Raw genomic sequence first — 17936 nt, forward strand, 5'->3', positions numbered from 1 at the left:
ACTCTGTGCGACCCCAGAGACAGCAGCCCACCAGGCCATCCCTGGGATTCTCCAGGCAAGAACACTGGAGTGGGGTGCCATAGTCTTCTCCAATGCATGAAAGTGAAAAGGGAAAGTGAAGTCGATCAGTCATGTCTGACTCTTAGCGACCCCATGGACTGCAGCCTACCAGGCTCCTCCATCCATGGGATTTTCCAGGCAAGAGTACTAGAGTGGGGTGCCATTTCCTTCTCCACCATACACATGAGTATTGTCTAAAACATGTCTTCTTTGTAGCAGCTAGGCCCTGCCACCACTGTGCTTGGCTGAGTTCACAAATCTATTGTAACCTGTAGCTTCCCTGTCACTTCTCTGGTTCTCCTCTCCTGCTAAGCTTTGTTTCCTGGCAGTAATTAAAACCTTCTGCCACTGCCATAGCTACTGCTGCTGCTGGAGCCATCATAGCCACCTTGGTTTCATGGTTTGGCAAAGTATTGGCTTCTACCACCATAGGGGCCAGAACTCCTGCCTCTAAAGTTTCCTCCTTTCATGGGTCCAAAACTTGAAGATTGATTGTTGTAATTGCCAAAATCATTGTAGCTTCCACCACCTCCAAAATTCCTTCCGTCATTACCAAATCCATTATATCCATCCCCACTGCCACCATATCCACCACCACCATGGCTGCCACCAAAGCCACCTCAACCACTGAAGTTTCCTCCACCCCCAAAGTTGTCATTTCCACTGAAATCACCTCCATGACCTCCACCAAAGTTTCCAGAACCACTTCGACCTCTCTGGCTGGAGGAAGCACTAGCCATCTCTTGCTTAGACAGGGCTTTTCTCACTTCAAAGTTATGGGCATTCACAGTGTGGTATTTCTGAATGACAATCTTGTCTACGGAGTCATGGTCATCAAAGGTTACAAAATCAAAGCCTCTCTTTTTGCCACTGCCTTCATCAGTCATGATTTCAGTTACTTCAATTTTCCCATACTGTTCAAAATAATCTCTCAGATGATGTTCTTCAGTGTCTTCTTTAATGCCACCAAAAAAATCTCTCAGTTAAGTGGGCACCAGGTCTTTGAGAATTGTCACGTGAGTGTATGTTCCTCGGTTCTTTGTCTCGTCACAACAAAGATTTGGAGCGACAGACATTAAAGCCCTTGGCGCGTCATAGCTCTCGGGTATGGGACAAACCATGCTACAGCTCTTAGGCAGCTACAGCTCTATTTTATTTAGAAGATAGCAGGAGAGTGAGAGAGAGAGAGAGAGAGAGAGAAAAGAGCGCACGCACGCAGGAGAGACAGTCCGTGAGAAAGCGCTTTGGCTCCTCCTTTTATATGTTTTTTCCTCCACCTGGGCCTGCCCTATGCAAATTGGGCTTAGCCAGGAGTGCTGTTTGTTCTGCCTGAAGTCTTCACTCTGGTCCTCGGACCTTCCTTTGACCTTCCTCATCTTATAGTCACCGCCATTTAGGACTCCTTTTCCCTATTCTACCTACCTAACAGGACCAAGCATTTTCACTGTGGTGGCCCAAGTCTGGTCCCTGATTTGGGAGCTAAGATTCCGTAAGCCGCAAGGTGTGGCCAAAAAAAACTAGCAATATTTTCAGAAATCTTTGAGCTTTCTTGACTACAGCTTCTCCTGGCCACTATCTCTATGGCCTAACAGACAACTCTCTTAGGAATACATAGATTATCCCCCTATGAATTGATAACTGGAAGGCATATGCATTGGGACTTCCCTGTAGCTCAAACAGTAAAGAACCTGCCTGCAATGCAGCAGACCTAGGTTTGATCCCTGGGTCGGGAAGATCCTCTGGAGAAGGGAATGGCAATCCACTCCAGTGTTCTTGCCTGGAGAGTCCCATGGACAGAGGAACCTCGCAGGCTACAGTCCATAGATCCTATAAAGTTGGATATGACTGAGCGACTAACCCACAGAGGCACATGCATTTGAAATTTCACCTCCAATTCTAGACTCATCCCTACCATATGCAGATACGGCAAAATATTTTGAGGGACTCTTATGCTATATACCCAGTCCTGTCACCAACAGATTAAGGCCACACTCCCACAACATCTTTCTAGACAATTTCTGCCTTATTTTCAATCAGAGGATTTTATCTATTGAAAGACACATCAGAGAAAAATTGTTCTTGAACCTCATAGGAAGGGACCTTATCAAAATACTGTTAACAACAAATACAGCAGTAAAACTATAGGAAATCAATTACTGGGTTCACAATTCACAACTACAGCAATTTAGAATTTCATGTAAGTAGAGGGCTATTTCAGTACAAGATCTCAAACTGAGGATTCTCAGAGATCCTTCAGAAACCACTAATCTTCAGAAGTAGACAGCTAGCCTAAGACCTTTGAAACAGATGATCACAGATAGTGGACAGCCTCTAGCCAGTATGTTGGACCAAACTTCTATCCAATTCTTGTTTGGTTTTTTTTTATCTGCTTGCTTATAATTCTTATTATTTTCTATAGATTGCTTACTGTCATTCACCTATAAAGAGCCTTTTTCTCTTTTCTTCCTGACATTATAATTGTTAGGTCAGAATAGACTCATTCTAAAATGATAAATACATCAGGTGATACATGTCAATTCATTCAGTGGAAGGAATTCTTTCTCAATGTTTGCATATAGTAAATTGTCACAATGTAAACTTTAAATATCTTACAATTTTATTTGTCAATTATATCTCAATGAAGTTAAAAAGAAAAGGAAATACTCATTCAATTGCCATTTTCAGATGATCCCAAGTGGTAGCCACAAGACTGTTCTCAGTCTTACTGACTGCTGAATATACCAACAATCACCAGATTCCCATGATAAAGCCCTCTGAGCAATTCCAATTTCATCAAATAAGGCCACAGGTGATCACAGTCAATGGCATTTCTACTTGCACCCACTTGAACAATTGATTCCAAACAAGTCAACCGGTGACTCTGCTAGTGTCCTTCACACAACTGAAGTGCCCAGTGACCAGTGGTCAAGCATGCACTCTCTCCCAGAAAAAGACCCTCAGTTAATAAAATCTATTGTTCAGACCCTAGATAATTCCAAATTTGAACTCAACAATCTTTGTAGGGTGGTGAGCCAAACCTGAAAAAGACTAGTAGAAATCCAAACATGTTATGTAAGGCCTTGGTTCCAACCTCATGTCATAAACAGCACTTTTTTCCCTGGATCTCCGCATACCTCTCCGGGATTCTACTTCCTTTGTGATCAGGATGCCTGGTCCTGTTTGCCTCAGACTAACACCTCATGATCATTAGGAATAGTATTCCAAGACTTGTCTGTAATTCTATAAATCACCAAGACTGGAAATTCCTGCTTAGATACAAAGCCAAGATGACGCCATTCTGGATTATTAATACTTGGGTGAGTTACAGGCTCATTTTTATTTGAATAATCAGAACAGTGTTCCCATCAGTGGGAATCATACAAACAGAAAACCTTTAAGAAACCTACTACTGGGGGAAGGGATAAATTAGGAGGTTGGGATTAAAAAATCCACACCACTATACATAAATAAAATAGGTAATCAACCAGGACCTATCGTATAACCTGGAAACTATATTCAATACTCTGTAATTACCTATATGGGAAAAGAATCTGAAAAAAGAATAGATATATGCGTATGTATAACTGAATAACTTTGCTGTATACCTGAAACTTTCACAACATTATAAACTAACTACACTTTAATATAAAATCTTAAAAAATAATAAGCCTATTACTAACTCTAGCAGCTGCTGTTAATGACACTAACCTTTGCCTTAGATGGATTAGAGGTCAGTCTCAACTCACTGGCATGAGTAGTGACAGACAGTCACATTGCTTAAGATTTCTTGTTGGCTAGTCATGGTGATGCCTGGGCCAGTACTAATACTTCCTGTTGTATTTGTCAATGAAATAGGCAAATTTAACAGGCCTTCCATTGTCTTTAAAGAAAAGCTATTTGGATGTCTAAGATTGAGCTTCATGACCTATGGAATATGTCTCTTGGCCTGGGTTGGACAGCTGGACTTTCTGGTTTTGAAGCTCCTCAGAGAGACTATTAATTTCTTTTGTTTTAGTGATAGTGATCATTATGCTGGTCTGCTGTACAGTCTTAAATGCTTATGTGCAGCCCCTCTCTCATCAGATGATCACCATGATGATCATCTACAAAAATAGAAAGATCAAGAAGATCTTACAATACAGTTGACTATGAAGATAACAGAACTGTTCCTGAGCAATGAAGATCTGGAATTCTTGCTTTTCACAAGTTGACCAACCTCTTGGAAGTGAGAGAATGAACACAAAGAGGGACTGAGAGACCGAAATACATGAACAGACAACAGCCAGACTATATTTAAGATAAACTTCTGATCCACAATCAGCATCAATAAATCCAGGAAACCTACTCTACGTCATAAACCAGTCCAGGAAGCCAAACAATGATATTCCATCCAGGGCAAAGGTAGTGGCATTAACAGCAGCTGCTAGAGTTAGCAAAACAGGTGGTCTATTGGCCTCAAACAGCTGTGACTAGATTACTAAGTTAAAGCTTCCTAATTTTTGTCTCTGCTTCCCCATATTAGGACTTACTGGAAAAAACCAAATATGCATCTCTAACTGTAGGTTGTCCTGCTTCTAGTTAGCCCACTTCCAGCTCCATGCCAGCAGCCTCCAATTAGAGCACATCTGAAAACTTCTTTTTCCACCAATAAAAGTTTCCCACTTCCCTGCTTTTGAGTCTTTGACAAATAAAAGGGATAGTGGCTGATTTCTGACTCAGTTCAGTAGCTCAGTCGTGTCCGACTCTTTGCGACCCCATGAATTGCAGCACTCCAGGCCTCCCTGTCCATCACCAACTCCCGGAGTTCACTCAAACTCATGTCCATCTAGTCGGTGATGCCATCCAGCCATCTCATCCTCTGTCGTCCCCTTCTCCTCCTGCCCCCAATCCCTCCCAGCATCAGAGTTTTTTCCAATGAGTCAACTCTTCGCATGAGGTGGCCAAAGTACTGGAGTTTCAGCTTTAGCATCATTCCTTCCAAAGAACACCCAGGACCGATCTCCTTTAGAATGGACTGGTTGGATCTCCTTGCAGTCCAAGGGACTCTCAAGATTTCTGACTACAATAAACTAAATAAATTCACTCTTCTTGTTCCCATCTGAGTGGTTTTGTTCATTTCCACATGATCTTTAAAACTGCAAAGAAAGGGGTATGTAGAGGGTGAGGGTTTTATTTTACAAGGAAGGTTTGTAAAATCTCAAGGACAGCCCCCCACACACACACACACACACACACACACACACACTCATTAATATTCCAGAGTTCCTTGTCACATGTAGAAAGTAAGGAAGCAGAGAATAATTAGAAGGAGAAAAGATGGAAAAGTGGAGGCAGGCAAAGAGGTGACCAGTGATTGGAAGGAGAGGGCAGTGAGGAGAAAAGAAGGAAGGAAGAAAGACCCAAAGATATATCTGAAGTCAGTGCTGTCCCTGACCTCGCCCACCCTGGTTCCCTCTACAATCCAGATGCCCAATTTCCCCCAGAGGGAAATTGGCTAACCTCACCAAGATGACATCTTTTAATTCATTTTCTTCCATCCAGTAATTCCACATGCGATTCTAAGCCTGAGATGAAAGACAAGTTTTTTGTTGGTTGGTTTGGCTTGTTTGCTTTTAACTGCGCTGGATCTGCATTACTGTGTGCAGACTTTCTCTCGTTGTGGCCCATGGGCTTCTTTTGTTGCAGCACAAGGACTTCTCTTTGCGGTGTACAAGCTTCTCTAGTTGTGGAACACTGCCTCTAGAGCATGTGGGCTCAGGAGATGAAAAACTAGCTTTTAGCAATTATGTGGAGAATGTAAAGCACGGGGTGGAGGCTAAGCTGAGATAATGAGCAACACTTCTCCCAGCTCTAGTTCTTCCTGTCTTTTACACAGCTCTATCCTGCTGCAGAATCCTTTTCCCGGAATCTCTGTATTTAGGCTGTGCATGCTGTTCAATCGCTCAGTCAACTCTGACTCCTTGAGACTCCACAGACTGTCTAAAGCTGACCTACGAGTGGTGACAGGTCATAAGCAGAACTAGGCAAGAGGCTGCAGGGAGGGAGGCAGAGTCAGAGATCTCCAGCTGAAGCTTCCTTCGTCTGGGGACACTTCCTTTCCCGTCCCTCCCTTTGGCTTCAGACACTGAACGTGTTTGAACATAAATGTTTAAGAATTGATTCTCAAACAATCAGGTGAGAAGAGGTTTGCTAGGTCTGAGGATATTTAGGGGCTCAGGAGGGGCATGGATGCATCTTTGTCAAAGCTATGCTGTGTCTCCAGGTCTCAGCCTCCCTCCCTGAGCTTCCTCCCCTGCTCATTTCTTCTACATCTCTGTGCAGAAGCTCCCTGCTTCACCTATTCTTTTATCTTCCTCCATAAGAATCCAAAACCATTTAGAAACCATACTGAGCATATACTTTAAGCCTTATTTCCAAACATAGAATACAATTTTTATATTCTTATTAAAGAACCTCATTTGATGAGGGTGGATATAAGTGGACTTTTTTGGAACAGAGAAATGAAGTTCCTGACTTCCTGAAATCTCCCAAGACTGTTGAAAAGCCTGAGAGTGAAGGGGATGGTGTTGGGAAGGATCTCAAGCTGTAGGCGAATGAGAAACAAGAGGATGGTGTCAGAGACCCAGAAGATAGGAACGCGACTGACATACTCAAGCCCTTGGGATTCCAAGCTCGGGATCCTGTCACCAAGCATGACTGAGCTATCCATTTCCCTGGTCTGCATTCTCCTGAGGGGTGATGGGAGGACCAACTTGAGTGTTCAAGGAAGGCTCCCAAGACCACATCAGTAACTAGCTGATCCTAGGCCTGGATGGGAAAGTGAAAGGAAGTGCACATTTGTCCCCTTCACAGAATGCTTGGAAATTAACCCCTGAAATCCCCTTAAATTCAGAGGCAGCCCAGGAAGGTTAGAACTACTTTACCACACCACTGGGCTCCAGGTCCCAAGGAACCTCCTTAGAGAGGCTGTGGCCAGGCCCACCCACACCCCCACACTCTCCTCTCGGGTAGGGCACTTGCCCCTCTCCCAGCTTATACAGTTTTCCTGGCTCTGCTTCAGGAGTGGGGCTCTGGATTCTGGGTCCTCTGAAGCCAACTCCATGGAGACAGAGGTCACCGTGGATGGAGATCATTTGGGAGTTCCCAAGGAGTCAAACAGCCCAAGTGGCCCATCTAGCCTGTCACAAAACTTTGCATTTATTGACATTTACTGAGCAGCTCCTTCCCCAGGGAAACATTGTTCAATCTTCTCCTAATTTCCACCTCCTGCTGACACCCCAACACTTCACCTCTCAAGACAAATCAACTGCAAAAAGGTAAAAAGCTTTCGAGGCTCTGCAGCTCCCTGTTGATTGTCCCCATTTTACCAGGCTTCCCATGTCTCTTTCTGTCCATCCCACCCTCATACAGCCAGCAGCCCAAACTGGGAAAGAAAAGGGTTCTCAGAATTCCCTGGTGGACCAATGGTTAGGACTCTGTCCTTTAACTACCAAGAGTCAAGGTTCCATTCTTGGTCAGGGAACTAAGATCCCATAAGACACGAGTTGCAGTCAAAAGATAAAAGTGAGGAGGGGTTCCAACACCTGAGCACAGGCTGCCCTTTCCCAGAGGGTGGCTCTGACTCCCATGTGACCTACAGATGCGGTCAACAGTCTGGACACCAGTGCACACAGAGCTGGGCTCCCATCTTTCAACTCCACATCCTAGCCTCCACCTTATCACTATTTCCTCCACCCAAGGACACACACATTCTCCACATGTCCTTTCTCACTCCAGTTCCCAGCCCTGTTTCTTCTTAAAGCAAGGTCAAACATTGCCTAGGATGCCTGAGTAAAGCCTGTGCCATGGGTGGGGAACTGGAATGGACTCCAAAAACAGCTACAGTCTCTCATTGTGAAATAATCCCCTTTTTCTAACCTTGGATTTCCCCTTTCCAGCTCTTCCTGTTGTGCCCTGTGGTGGGAGATATTATTTAGGTGGAGGCTATTATCAAGAGACAAGTCACGTGGATACAGAACACATGCCGGAATCTAAGGTGAAGAGATTCAGCCTTATCAAGCAGGGGATAAGCCTCACATTTACTTAAGTGGGGTCTTTCATGGGGTCACTCAGTTCAGCCTCTTGACCTACTGGCTGACTTGCTTTGAGCCTTGAATTAAACAGTCCTGATGCCTTCTCCCATTGCAATCCGATCCAGCCAGTGTTGTCACCCCCAATACCTCCTCAACATGGGTGTTTCACTTCTCAGGGCTAATCCTTAATCCCTCTTAATCCTTGAGTTGGTTCTGCCGCAAACTCAACTGTTTTATGTTTTACCTCATTCTATCTCTCTTAAATAAGCAGAGTGACAATACACAGCCTTGATGTACTCTTTTCCCAATTTGGAGTCAGTCTGTTGTTCCATGTCCAGTTCTAACTGTTACTTCCTGACTTGCATACAGATTTCTCAGGAGGCAGGTCAGGTGGTCTGGTATTCCCATCTCTTTAAGAATTTTCCACAATTTGCTGTAATCCACACCGTGAAAGGCTTTGGCATAGTCAATAAAGAGGAAGTAAATGTTTTTCTGGAACTCTCTTGCTTTTTCAATGATCCAATGAACAGATGCTGGCAATTTGATCTTTGGTTCCTCTGCCTTTTCTAAATTCAGCTTGAATATCTGGAAGTTCATGGTTCACATACTGTTGAAGCCTGGCTTGGAGAATTTTAAGCATTATTTTGCTAGCGTGTGAGATGAGTGCAATTTTGCAGTAGTTTGAGCATTTTTGGCTTTGCCTTTCTTTGGGATTGGAATGAAAACTGACCTTTTCCAGTCCTGTGGCCACTGCTGAGTTTTCCAAATTTGCTGACATATTGAGTGCAGCACTTTCACAGCATCATCTTTCAGGATTTGAAATAGCTCAATTGGAATTCCATCATTTCCACTAGCTTTGTTTGTAGTGATGCTTTCTAAGGCCCACTTGACTTCACATTCCAGGATGTCTGGCTCTAGGTGAGGAATCACACCATTGTGATTATCTGGGTTGTGAAGATCTTTTTTGCATAGTTCTTCTGTGTATTCCTCCCACCTCTTCTTAATATCTTCTGCTTCTGTTAGGTCCATACCATTTCTGTCCTTTATTGTGCCCATCTTTGCATGAAATGTTCCCTTGGTATCTGTATTTTTCTTGAAGAGATCTCTGGTCTTTCCCATTTTGTTGTTTTTCTCTATTTCTTTGCATTGATCACTGAGGAAGGCTTTCTTATCTCTCCTTGCTATTCTTTGGAACTCTGCATTCAAATGGGTATAGCTTTCCTTTTCTCCTTTGCCTTCAGCTTCTCTTCTTTTCACAGTATTTGTAAGGCCTCCTCAGACAGCTGTTTTGCCTTTTCGCATTTCTTTTTCTTGGGGATGGTCTTGATCCCTGCCTCCTGTACAATGTCATGAACCTCTGTCCATAGTTCTTCAGGCACTCTGTCTATCAGATCTAGGCCCTTAAATCTATTTCTCACTTCCACTGTATAATCATAAGGGATCTGATTTAGGTCATACCTGAATGGTCTAGTGGTTTTCTCTACTTTCTTCAATTTCAGTCTGAATTTGGCAATAAGGAGTTCATCATCTGAGCCACAGTCAGCTCCTGGTCTTGTTTTTGCTGACTGTATAGAGCTTCTCCATCTTTGGCTGCCAAGAATACAATCAATCTGATTTCAGTGTCAACCATCTGGTGATGTCCATGTGTGGAGTCTTCTCTTCTGTTGTTGGAAGAAGGTGCTTGCTCTGATCAGTGTGTTCTCTTGGCAGAACTCTATTAGCCTTTGCCCTGCTTCATTCTGTACTCCAAGGCCAAATTTGCCTATTACTCCAAGTATTCCTTGACTTCCTACCCTTGCATCCCAGTCCCCTATAATGAAAAAGACATCTTTTTTGGGTGTTAGTTCTAGAAGGTCTTGTATGTCTTCATATAACCATTCAACTTCAGCTTCTTCAGCATTACTGGTCAGGGCATAGACATGGATTACTCTGATATTGAATGGTTTGGCTTGAAAAAGAACAGAGATCATTCTGTCATTTTGGAGACTGCATCCAAGTACTGCATTTAACTTATATGCTTATTTAAATTATATGCAGAGTACATCATGAGAAACACTGGCTGGATAAGCACGAGCTGAAATCGAGATTGCCAGGAGAAATATCAATAACCTCAGATATGCAGATGACACCACCCTATGGCAGAAAGTGAAGAACTAAAGAGCCTCTTGATGAAAGTAGAAGAGGAGAATGAAAAAGTTGGCTTCAAACTCAACATTCAGAGAACTAAGATCATGGCATCCTATCCCATCACTTCATGGCAAATAGATGGGTAAGCAATGGAAACAGTGACAGACTTTATTTTGGGGGGCTCCAAAATCACTGTAAATGGTGACTACAGCCATGAAATTAAAAGATGCTTATTCCTTGGAAGAACAGTTATGAGCAACCTAGACAGCATATTAAAAAGCAGAGACATTACTTTGCCAACAAAGGTCAGTCTAGTCAAAGCTATGGTTTTTCCAGTGGTCATGTATGGATGTGAGAGTTGGACTGTGAAGAAAGCCAAGCACTGAAGAACTGATGCTTTTGAACTGTGGTGTTGAGAAGACTCTTGAGAGTCCCTTAGACTGCAAGGAGATCCAACCAGTCCATCCTAAAGGAGATCAGTCCTGAATATTCATTGGAAGGACTGATGCTGAAGCTGAAACTCCAACACTTTGGCCACCTGATGCAAAGAACTGACTCATTTGAAGAAACCCTGATGCTGGGAAAGATTAAAGGCAGAAGGAGAAAGGGATGACAGAGGATGAGATGGTTGGATGGCATCACCAACTCAATGGATATGAGTTTGAGTAAACTCTGGGAGTTGGTGATGGACAGGGAGGCCTGGCATGCTGCAGTCCATGGGGTTGCAAAGAGTCGGAGACAACTGAGCAACTGAACTGAACTGATATACCTCCTGATCCAGGCCCGCAAATAGAAGCACCACAGGTCAGGCCAGCTCTTAAGAAGTTCGTAGTAAGAAGAGGCCCTCAGAGATCTGAGTCCCAGCAGAGGGGAGGTGTGTGTGATTGGGCAGGCACCACAGCACAAGGACTTGTTGAGGAGGTGAGGCCTGCAGTGGGTGGGGAGAGAAGACAGGGAAGGGATGGGTTCTACTCAGATAAGTATACCCTCAGGTGAATGACAAGGTGGACAAAGGGACTCAATGTGGAGGGGTGAAGACACACACAGGAGAGAGGAGAGAGATGCTGGGGGCTGGGAGCACAAAATGGGGCTCTGGAGGAGATGGGGATGGAGTCATGGAGTGGATAAGACAGAGAAACAAATAGGGACACAGGGACTCAGGGACACAGAGAGAAGGACACAGAGAGAGAAGAGATGGAGCAAGGAGTGGGAGGCATAAGGGACAGAATGAATGAAGGAGAGGAACAGAGCGCTAGGTCTATGGGGTGGAGTCATAGCAGCTGTGGGCACACGGAGAAGAGAGAAAGAGAAAGACACAGGCAGAGGGAGGAAGGAGACAGAGGGGGAGGGAAACGGTCATCAGCTGGAAGGAACAGGTTCAGGAGGGCTAATTTTCACCTCCTGCTCTCCATCCCCAGAGACCCCAGTCCTCCCTTCTAACTGTGCCCCCTAAGAGAGATGGCGCCAGCCAGAGCAGGATTCTGCCCTCTGCTGCTGCTCCTGCTGCTGGAGCTGTGGGTGGCCGAGGACGCAGTCAGTGCCAGGCCTGGGAACATGACCCCAGCTCAGTGGTTTGAAACTCAGCACGTGCAGCCCAGTCCTCAAGGCTGCAGTGCCACGATGCACAAAATCAACAAGTTCTCCAAACGCTGCAAAGACCTCAAAACCTTCCTGCATGAGTCCTTCTCCAGTGTGACCACCAGTTGTCAGATGCCCAACATAGCCTGCAAGAATGGCCGTAATAACTGCCACCAGAGCCAGATGCCTGTATCCCTGATTGAGTGTAAGCTCACCTCAGAGAAATACCCAGACTGCAAGTACAATGAGGAGGAAAGGAATGCTTCTTATATTGTGGCCTGTGAGCCTCCTGAGAAAAAGTACTCTAAGAAATTCAAGCTGGTTCCTGTCCATCTGGACAAGGGCCTTAATATTTCTATCTTTCCTTGGCCTTGGGTCCTGCCGTAACTCCCTCTCCAGGCCTCTGGACCACTCCTCCTCTGCTCAGCTTGTTCTCTTGTGATATCTCTTGGGGCCCTTTCTAGCTCAGGTTTTTCTGAGAGGATGGGGGTCTGGGGAGTTCAGGTGATACCTTAATAGTCTAAGCTCCAGAAAGATGGTGATCTCTCAAATTTTTGTTTCTGTTTTACTGGAATCTCACCCTCAAAAAACTTCAGTTCTGTTCAGTCGCTCAAGGTCAGAAGGGACAGCGGTGAGGAGATACCCCTCGTCCAAGGTAAGGAGCAGCGGCTGCGCTTTGCTGGAGCAGCTGTGAAGAGATACCCCACGCCCAAGGTAAGAGAAACCCAAGTAAGACGGTAGGTGTTGCAAGAGGGCATCAGAGGGCAGACACACTGAAACCATACTCACAGAAAACTACTCAATCTAATCACACTAGGACCACAGCCTTGTCTAACTCAATGAAACTAAGCCATGCCCGTGGGGCCACCCAAAATGGGTGGGTCATGGTGGAGAGGTCTGATAGAATGTGGTCCACTGGAGAAGGGAATGGCAAACCACTTCAGTATTCTTGCCTTGGGAACCCCATGAACAGTATGAAAAGGCAAAATGATAGGATACTTAAAGAGGAACTCCCCAGGTCAGTAGGTGCCCAATATGCTACTGGAGATCAGTGGAGAAATAACTCCAGAAAGCATGAAGCGATGGAGCCAAAGCAAAAATAATACCCAGCTGTGGATGTGACTGGTGATAGAAGCAAGATCCAATGCTGTAAAGAGCAATATTGCATAGGAACCTGGAATGTCAGGTCCATGAATCAAGGCAAATTGGAAGTGGTCGGACAAGAGATGGCAAGAGTGAATGTCAACATTCTAGGAATCAGCGAACTCAAATGGACTGGAATGGATGAATTTAACTCAGATGACCATTATATCTACTACTGGGGCAGGAATCCCTCAGAAGAAATGGAGTGGCCATCATGGTCAACAAAAGAGTCCGAAATGCAGTACTTGGATGCAATCTCAAAAACGACAGAATGATCTCTGTTCGTTTCCAAGGCAAACCATTCAATATCACAGTAATCCAAGTCTATGCCCCAACCAGTAACGCTGAAGAAGCTGAAGTTGAACGGTTCTATGAAGACCTACAAGACCTTTTAGAACTAACACCCCAAAAAGATGTCCTTTTCACTATAGGGGACTGGAATGCAAAAGTAGGAAGTCAAGAAACATCTGGAGTAACAGACAAATTTGGCCTTGGAATACGGAATGAAGCAGGGCAAAGGCTAATAGAGTTTTGCCAAGAAAATGTACTGGTCATAGCAAACACCCTCTTCCAACAACACAAGAGAAGACTCTACACATGGACATCACCAGATGGTCAACACCGAAATCAGACTGATTATATTCTTTGCAGCCAAAGATGGAGAAGCTCTATACAGTTAGCAAAAACAAGACCAGGAGCTGACTGTGGCTCAGATGATGAACTCCTTATTGCCAAATTCAGACTGAAATTGAAGAAAGTAGGGAAAACCACTAGACCATTCAGGTATGACCTAAATCAGATCCCTTATGATTATACAGAGGAAGTGAGAAATAGATTGTAGGGACTAGATCTGATAGACAGAGTGCCTGATGAATTATGGACTGAGGTTCATGAAATTGTACAGGAGACAGGGATCAAGACCATCCCTATGGAAGAGAAATGCAAAAAAGCAAAATGGTTGTCTGGGGAGGCCTTATAAATAGCTGTGAAAAGAAGAGAAGGGAAAAGCAAAGGAGAAAAGGAAAGAGAGAAGCATCTGAATGCAGAGTTCCAAAGAATAGCGAGATAAGAAAGCCTTCCTCAGTGATCAATGCAAAGAAATAGAGGAAAACAACAGAATGGGAAAGACTAGAGATCTCTTCAAGAAAATTAGAGATACCAAGGGAACATTTCATGCAAAGATGGGCTCGATAAAGGACAGAAATGGTATGAACCTAACAGAAGCAGAAGATATTAAGAAGAGATGGCAAGAATACACAGAAGAACTGTACAAAAAAGATCTTCACGACCCAGATAATCACGATGGTGTGATCACTGACCTAGAGCCAGATATCCTGGAATGTGAACTCAAGTGGGCCTTAGAAAGCATCACTACGAACAAAGCTAGTGGAGGTGATGGAATTCCAGTTGAGCTATTTCAAATCCTGAAAGATGATGCTGTGAAAGTGCTGCACTCAATATGCCAGCAAATTTGGAAAACTCAGCAGTGGCCACAGGACTGGAAAAGGTCAGTTTTTATTCCAATGCCAAAGAAAGGCAATGCCAAAGAACGCTCAAACTACCACACAATTACACTCATCTCACATGCTAGTAAAGTAATGCTCAAAATTCTCCAAGCCAGGCTTCAGCAATACGTGAACCGTGAACTTCCAGATGTTCAAGCTGGTTTTAGAAAAGGCAGAGGAACCAGAGACCAAATTGCCAACATCTGCTGGATCATTGAAAAAGCAAGACAGTTCCAGCAAAACATCTATTTCTGCTTTATTGACTATGCCAAAGCCTTTGACTGTGTGGATCACAGTAAACTGTGGAAAATTCTGAAAGAGATGGGAATACCAGACCACCTGATCTGCCTCTTGAGAAATTTGTATGCAGGTCAGGAAGCAACAGTTAGAACTGGACATGGAACAACAGATTGATTCCAAATAGGAAAAGGAGTACGTCAAGGCTGTATATTGTCACCCTGCTTATTTAACTTCCATGCAGAGTACATCATGAGAAATTCTGGGCTGGAAGAAGCAGAAGCTGGAATCAAGATTGCCGGGAGAAATATCAATAACCTCAGATATGCAGATGACACCACCCTTATGGCAGAAAGTGAAGAGGAACTAAAAAGCCTCTTGATGAAAGTGAAAGTGGAGAGTGAAAAAGTTGGCTTAAAACTCAACATCAGAAAACGAAGATCGTGGCATCCGGTCCCATCACTTCATGGGAAATAGATGGGGAAACAGTGGAAACAGTGACAGACTTTATTTTTGGGGGCTCCAAAATCACTGCAGATGGTGACTGCAGCCATGAGATTAAAAGACGCTTACTCCTTGGAAGAAAAGTTATGACCAACCTAGATAGCATATTGAAAAGCAGAGACATTACTTTGCCAACTAAGGTCCATCTAGTCAAGGCTATTGTTTTTCCAGTGGTCATGTATGGATGTGAGAGTTGGACTGTGAAGAAAGCTGAGCGCCGAAGAATTGATGCTCTTGAACTGTGGTGTTGGAGAAGACTCTTGAGAGTCCCCTGGACTGCAAGGAGATCCAACCAGTCCATTCTGAAGGAGATCAGCCCTGGGATTTCTTTGGAAGGAATGATGCTAAAGCTGAAACTCCAGTACTTTGGCCACCTCATGTGAAGAGTTGACTCATTTTAAAAGACTCTGATGCTCGGGGGGGATAGGGGGCAGGAGGAGAAGGGGATGACAGAGGATGAGATGGCTGGATGGCATCACTGACTCGATGGATGTGAGTCTGAGTGAACTCCGGGAGTTGGTGATGGACAGGGAGACCTGGCGTGCTACAATTCATGGGGTCGCAAAGAGTCGGACAGGACTGAGTGACTGAACTGAACTGAACTGAACTGAACTGAACTATCCTCAGAAAACTTAGGGGTGTAGATTCCTGGTTTGTTCCTCATACTTCTCTCCCTTAACCCATTTTTTCATGGCAGCATGACAAGGCAGGGGGTGGGGGGAAGAATTGGAAAATGAGTCTGTGGGATTTATGCAAAGAGCTATTCTTGTTCCTAAACTAGGTCTCTTCCCCAGCTCTAACACTGGCCTATGATAGGTCAGAGTGGAGAACTGGGCAAGAGGATGCAGGCAGGGAGTAGGTGTCAGGGATCTCCAGCTTAAGATCTCATCCTCTGGGAACTTTTCCTTTCCCTTCCCTCCATTCGGACTCAGACACTGAAAGTGTTTGGACATGAATGCTTAAGAGTTGATTCTCAAACATTTAAGCAAAAGGAGAATATTTAGGGGCATAGGAGGGACAGGAATACAATTTCCTCATAAAAGTTCCTTCCTCCAGATCTCAGCCTCCCTCTCTGAGCTTCCTCCCCTGCTTATCTCTTCCACATCTCTATGCAGAAGCTCCTGGCTTTTCTCTTCTTTTACTTTCCTCCTTAAGAATCCAAAACCATCTAAAACCCAGTAAAACTGAATTAAGCCTTATTTGCAAACACAGAATAAGACTTTGATCTTTGTATTAAGCAACTTCATTTGACCAGAGTGGATATACATGGATTTTTTATTTTTTTTCTGAATAGTGGTATAGAGTTCCTGACACTCTGGTATCTCTCCAAGAAGACTGATGATAAGCCTGAGTGTAAAGTGGATGATGTTGCAGAGGACATCCAGTTGTAGGCAAATGAGAAGCAAGTGGATGGTGTCTTGAGCCTCGAAAAGTTTGAATATGACTGACATACCCAAGCCCTTGGGATCCTGAGCTTGTCCTCCTGGAGAAGGGACTGTGTAGTGTCAGGGTTCCTACCACTCTTTGCAATATCCACACTCTTCCTGTCACCAAACATGACTGAACTATCCAGGGCCCCAGGCTTCATGCTTGTGAGGGTGGTGTGTTCAAGGCAGGCTCCTGAGACCACATCACATCATGAAGCCACATCAGCGACTGGCTGATCCCAGGCCCAAGTGAGAAAGTGAAGGGAAGTCCATGTTTGTTCCCTTCACAGAATGCTTGGAAATTAACCCCTGAAATCCCCTTAAGTTCAGAGGCAGCCCAGGAAGGTTAGAACTACTTTACCACACCACTGGGCCCCGGGCCCCAAAGAACCTCCTTAGAGAGGCTGTGGCCAGGCCCACCCACACCCCCACACTCTCCTTTCGGGTAGGGCACTTGCCCCTCTCCCAGCTTATACAGTTTTCCTGGCTCCTCTTCAGGAGTGGGGCTCTGGATTCTGGGTCCTCTGAAGCCAACTCCATGGAGACAGAGGTCACCGTGGATGGAGGTAATTTGGGAGTTCCCGAGGAGTCAAACAGCCCAAGTGGCCCATCAAGCCTGTCACAAAGCTTTGCATTTATCAACCTTTACTGAGCAGCCCCTTCCCTGGGGGCTGTACAGTCTTCTCCTAATTTCCACCTCCTGCTGACACCCCAACACTTTACCTCTCAAGACAAATCAACTGCAGAAAGGTAAAAAGCTTTCAAGGCTGTGCAGGTCCCTGTTGATGATCCCCATTTTACAGGACTTCCCCTGTCTCTTCCTGTCCATCCCACCCTCATACAGCCAGCAGCCCAAACTGGGAAAGAAAGGGGTTCCAGAATTCCCTGGTGGACCAATGGTTAGGACTCTGTCCTTTCACTGCCAAGAGTCAAGGTTCCATTCTTGGTCAGGAAACTAAGATCCCACAAGACACGGGGTGCAGTCAAAAGATAAAAGTGGGGAGGGGTTCCAACACCTGAGCACAGGCTGCCCTTTCCCAGAGGGTGGCTGACTCCCTTGTGACCCGCCAGGTGCAGTCCATAGTCTGGACTTGGGTGCACACAGGGCTGGGCCCCCGTCTCCTGCTTCCACCTCCCAGCCTTTTCACATTATCACTATTTCCTCAGCCCAAGGACACACACATTCTCCATATGTCCTTTCCCACTCCAATTCCCAGTCCTAGGTCTTCTTAATGTGAGGTCAGACATTGCCCAGGATATCTGAGAAAAGAAAGACTTGGGTG

General features: G+C 44.8%; 1 protein-coding gene, 1 long non-coding RNA gene and 1 pseudogene across 2 annotated transcripts in view; 2 read left to right on the top strand and 1 right to left on the bottom strand.

Annotated features, from left to right (window-relative positions):
* Nucleotides 1-241: 241 nt before the first annotated feature.
* On the bottom strand, nucleotides 242-3357 carry LOC102272883 (heterogeneous nuclear ribonucleoprotein A1-like; annotated as a pseudogene).
* A 3678-nt stretch (nucleotides 3358-7035) lies between these two features.
* Nucleotides 7036-12224, top strand: LOC102272595 (ribonuclease 7). Its single transcript, XM_005901893.2, has 2 exons — nucleotides 7036-7067; nucleotides 11714-12224. The coding sequence occupies exon 2, from the start codon at nucleotides 11718-11720 to the stop codon at nucleotides 12222-12224; it is 507 nt and encodes a 168-aa protein (XP_005901955.2). The 5' UTR covers nucleotides 7036-7067; nucleotides 11714-11717.
* An 882-nt stretch (nucleotides 12225-13106) lies between these two features.
* Nucleotides 13107-17936, top strand: part of LOC138989418 (uncharacterized) — a 187735-nt gene continuing 182905 nt past the window's right edge. The window contains exon 1 of the long non-coding RNA XR_011465711.1: nucleotides 13107-13763. This is a non-coding gene — a long non-coding RNA (uncharacterized lncRNA). The remainder of the gene's footprint in view (nucleotides 13764-17936) is intronic.

This window comes from Bos mutus, chromosome 10 (genome assembly GCF_027580195.1).
Source record: "Bos mutus isolate GX-2022 chromosome 10, NWIPB_WYAK_1.1, whole genome shotgun sequence".
Lineage (NCBI taxonomy): Eukaryota > Metazoa > Chordata > Mammalia > Artiodactyla > Bovidae > Bos > Bos mutus.

What these genes read in the sequence shown, in the direction of transcription:
- LOC102272595 (XM_005901893.2), top strand. Translation starts at nt 11,718, where the DNA reads ATGGCGCCAGCCAGAGCAGGATTCTGCCCTCTGCTGCTGCTCCTGCTG.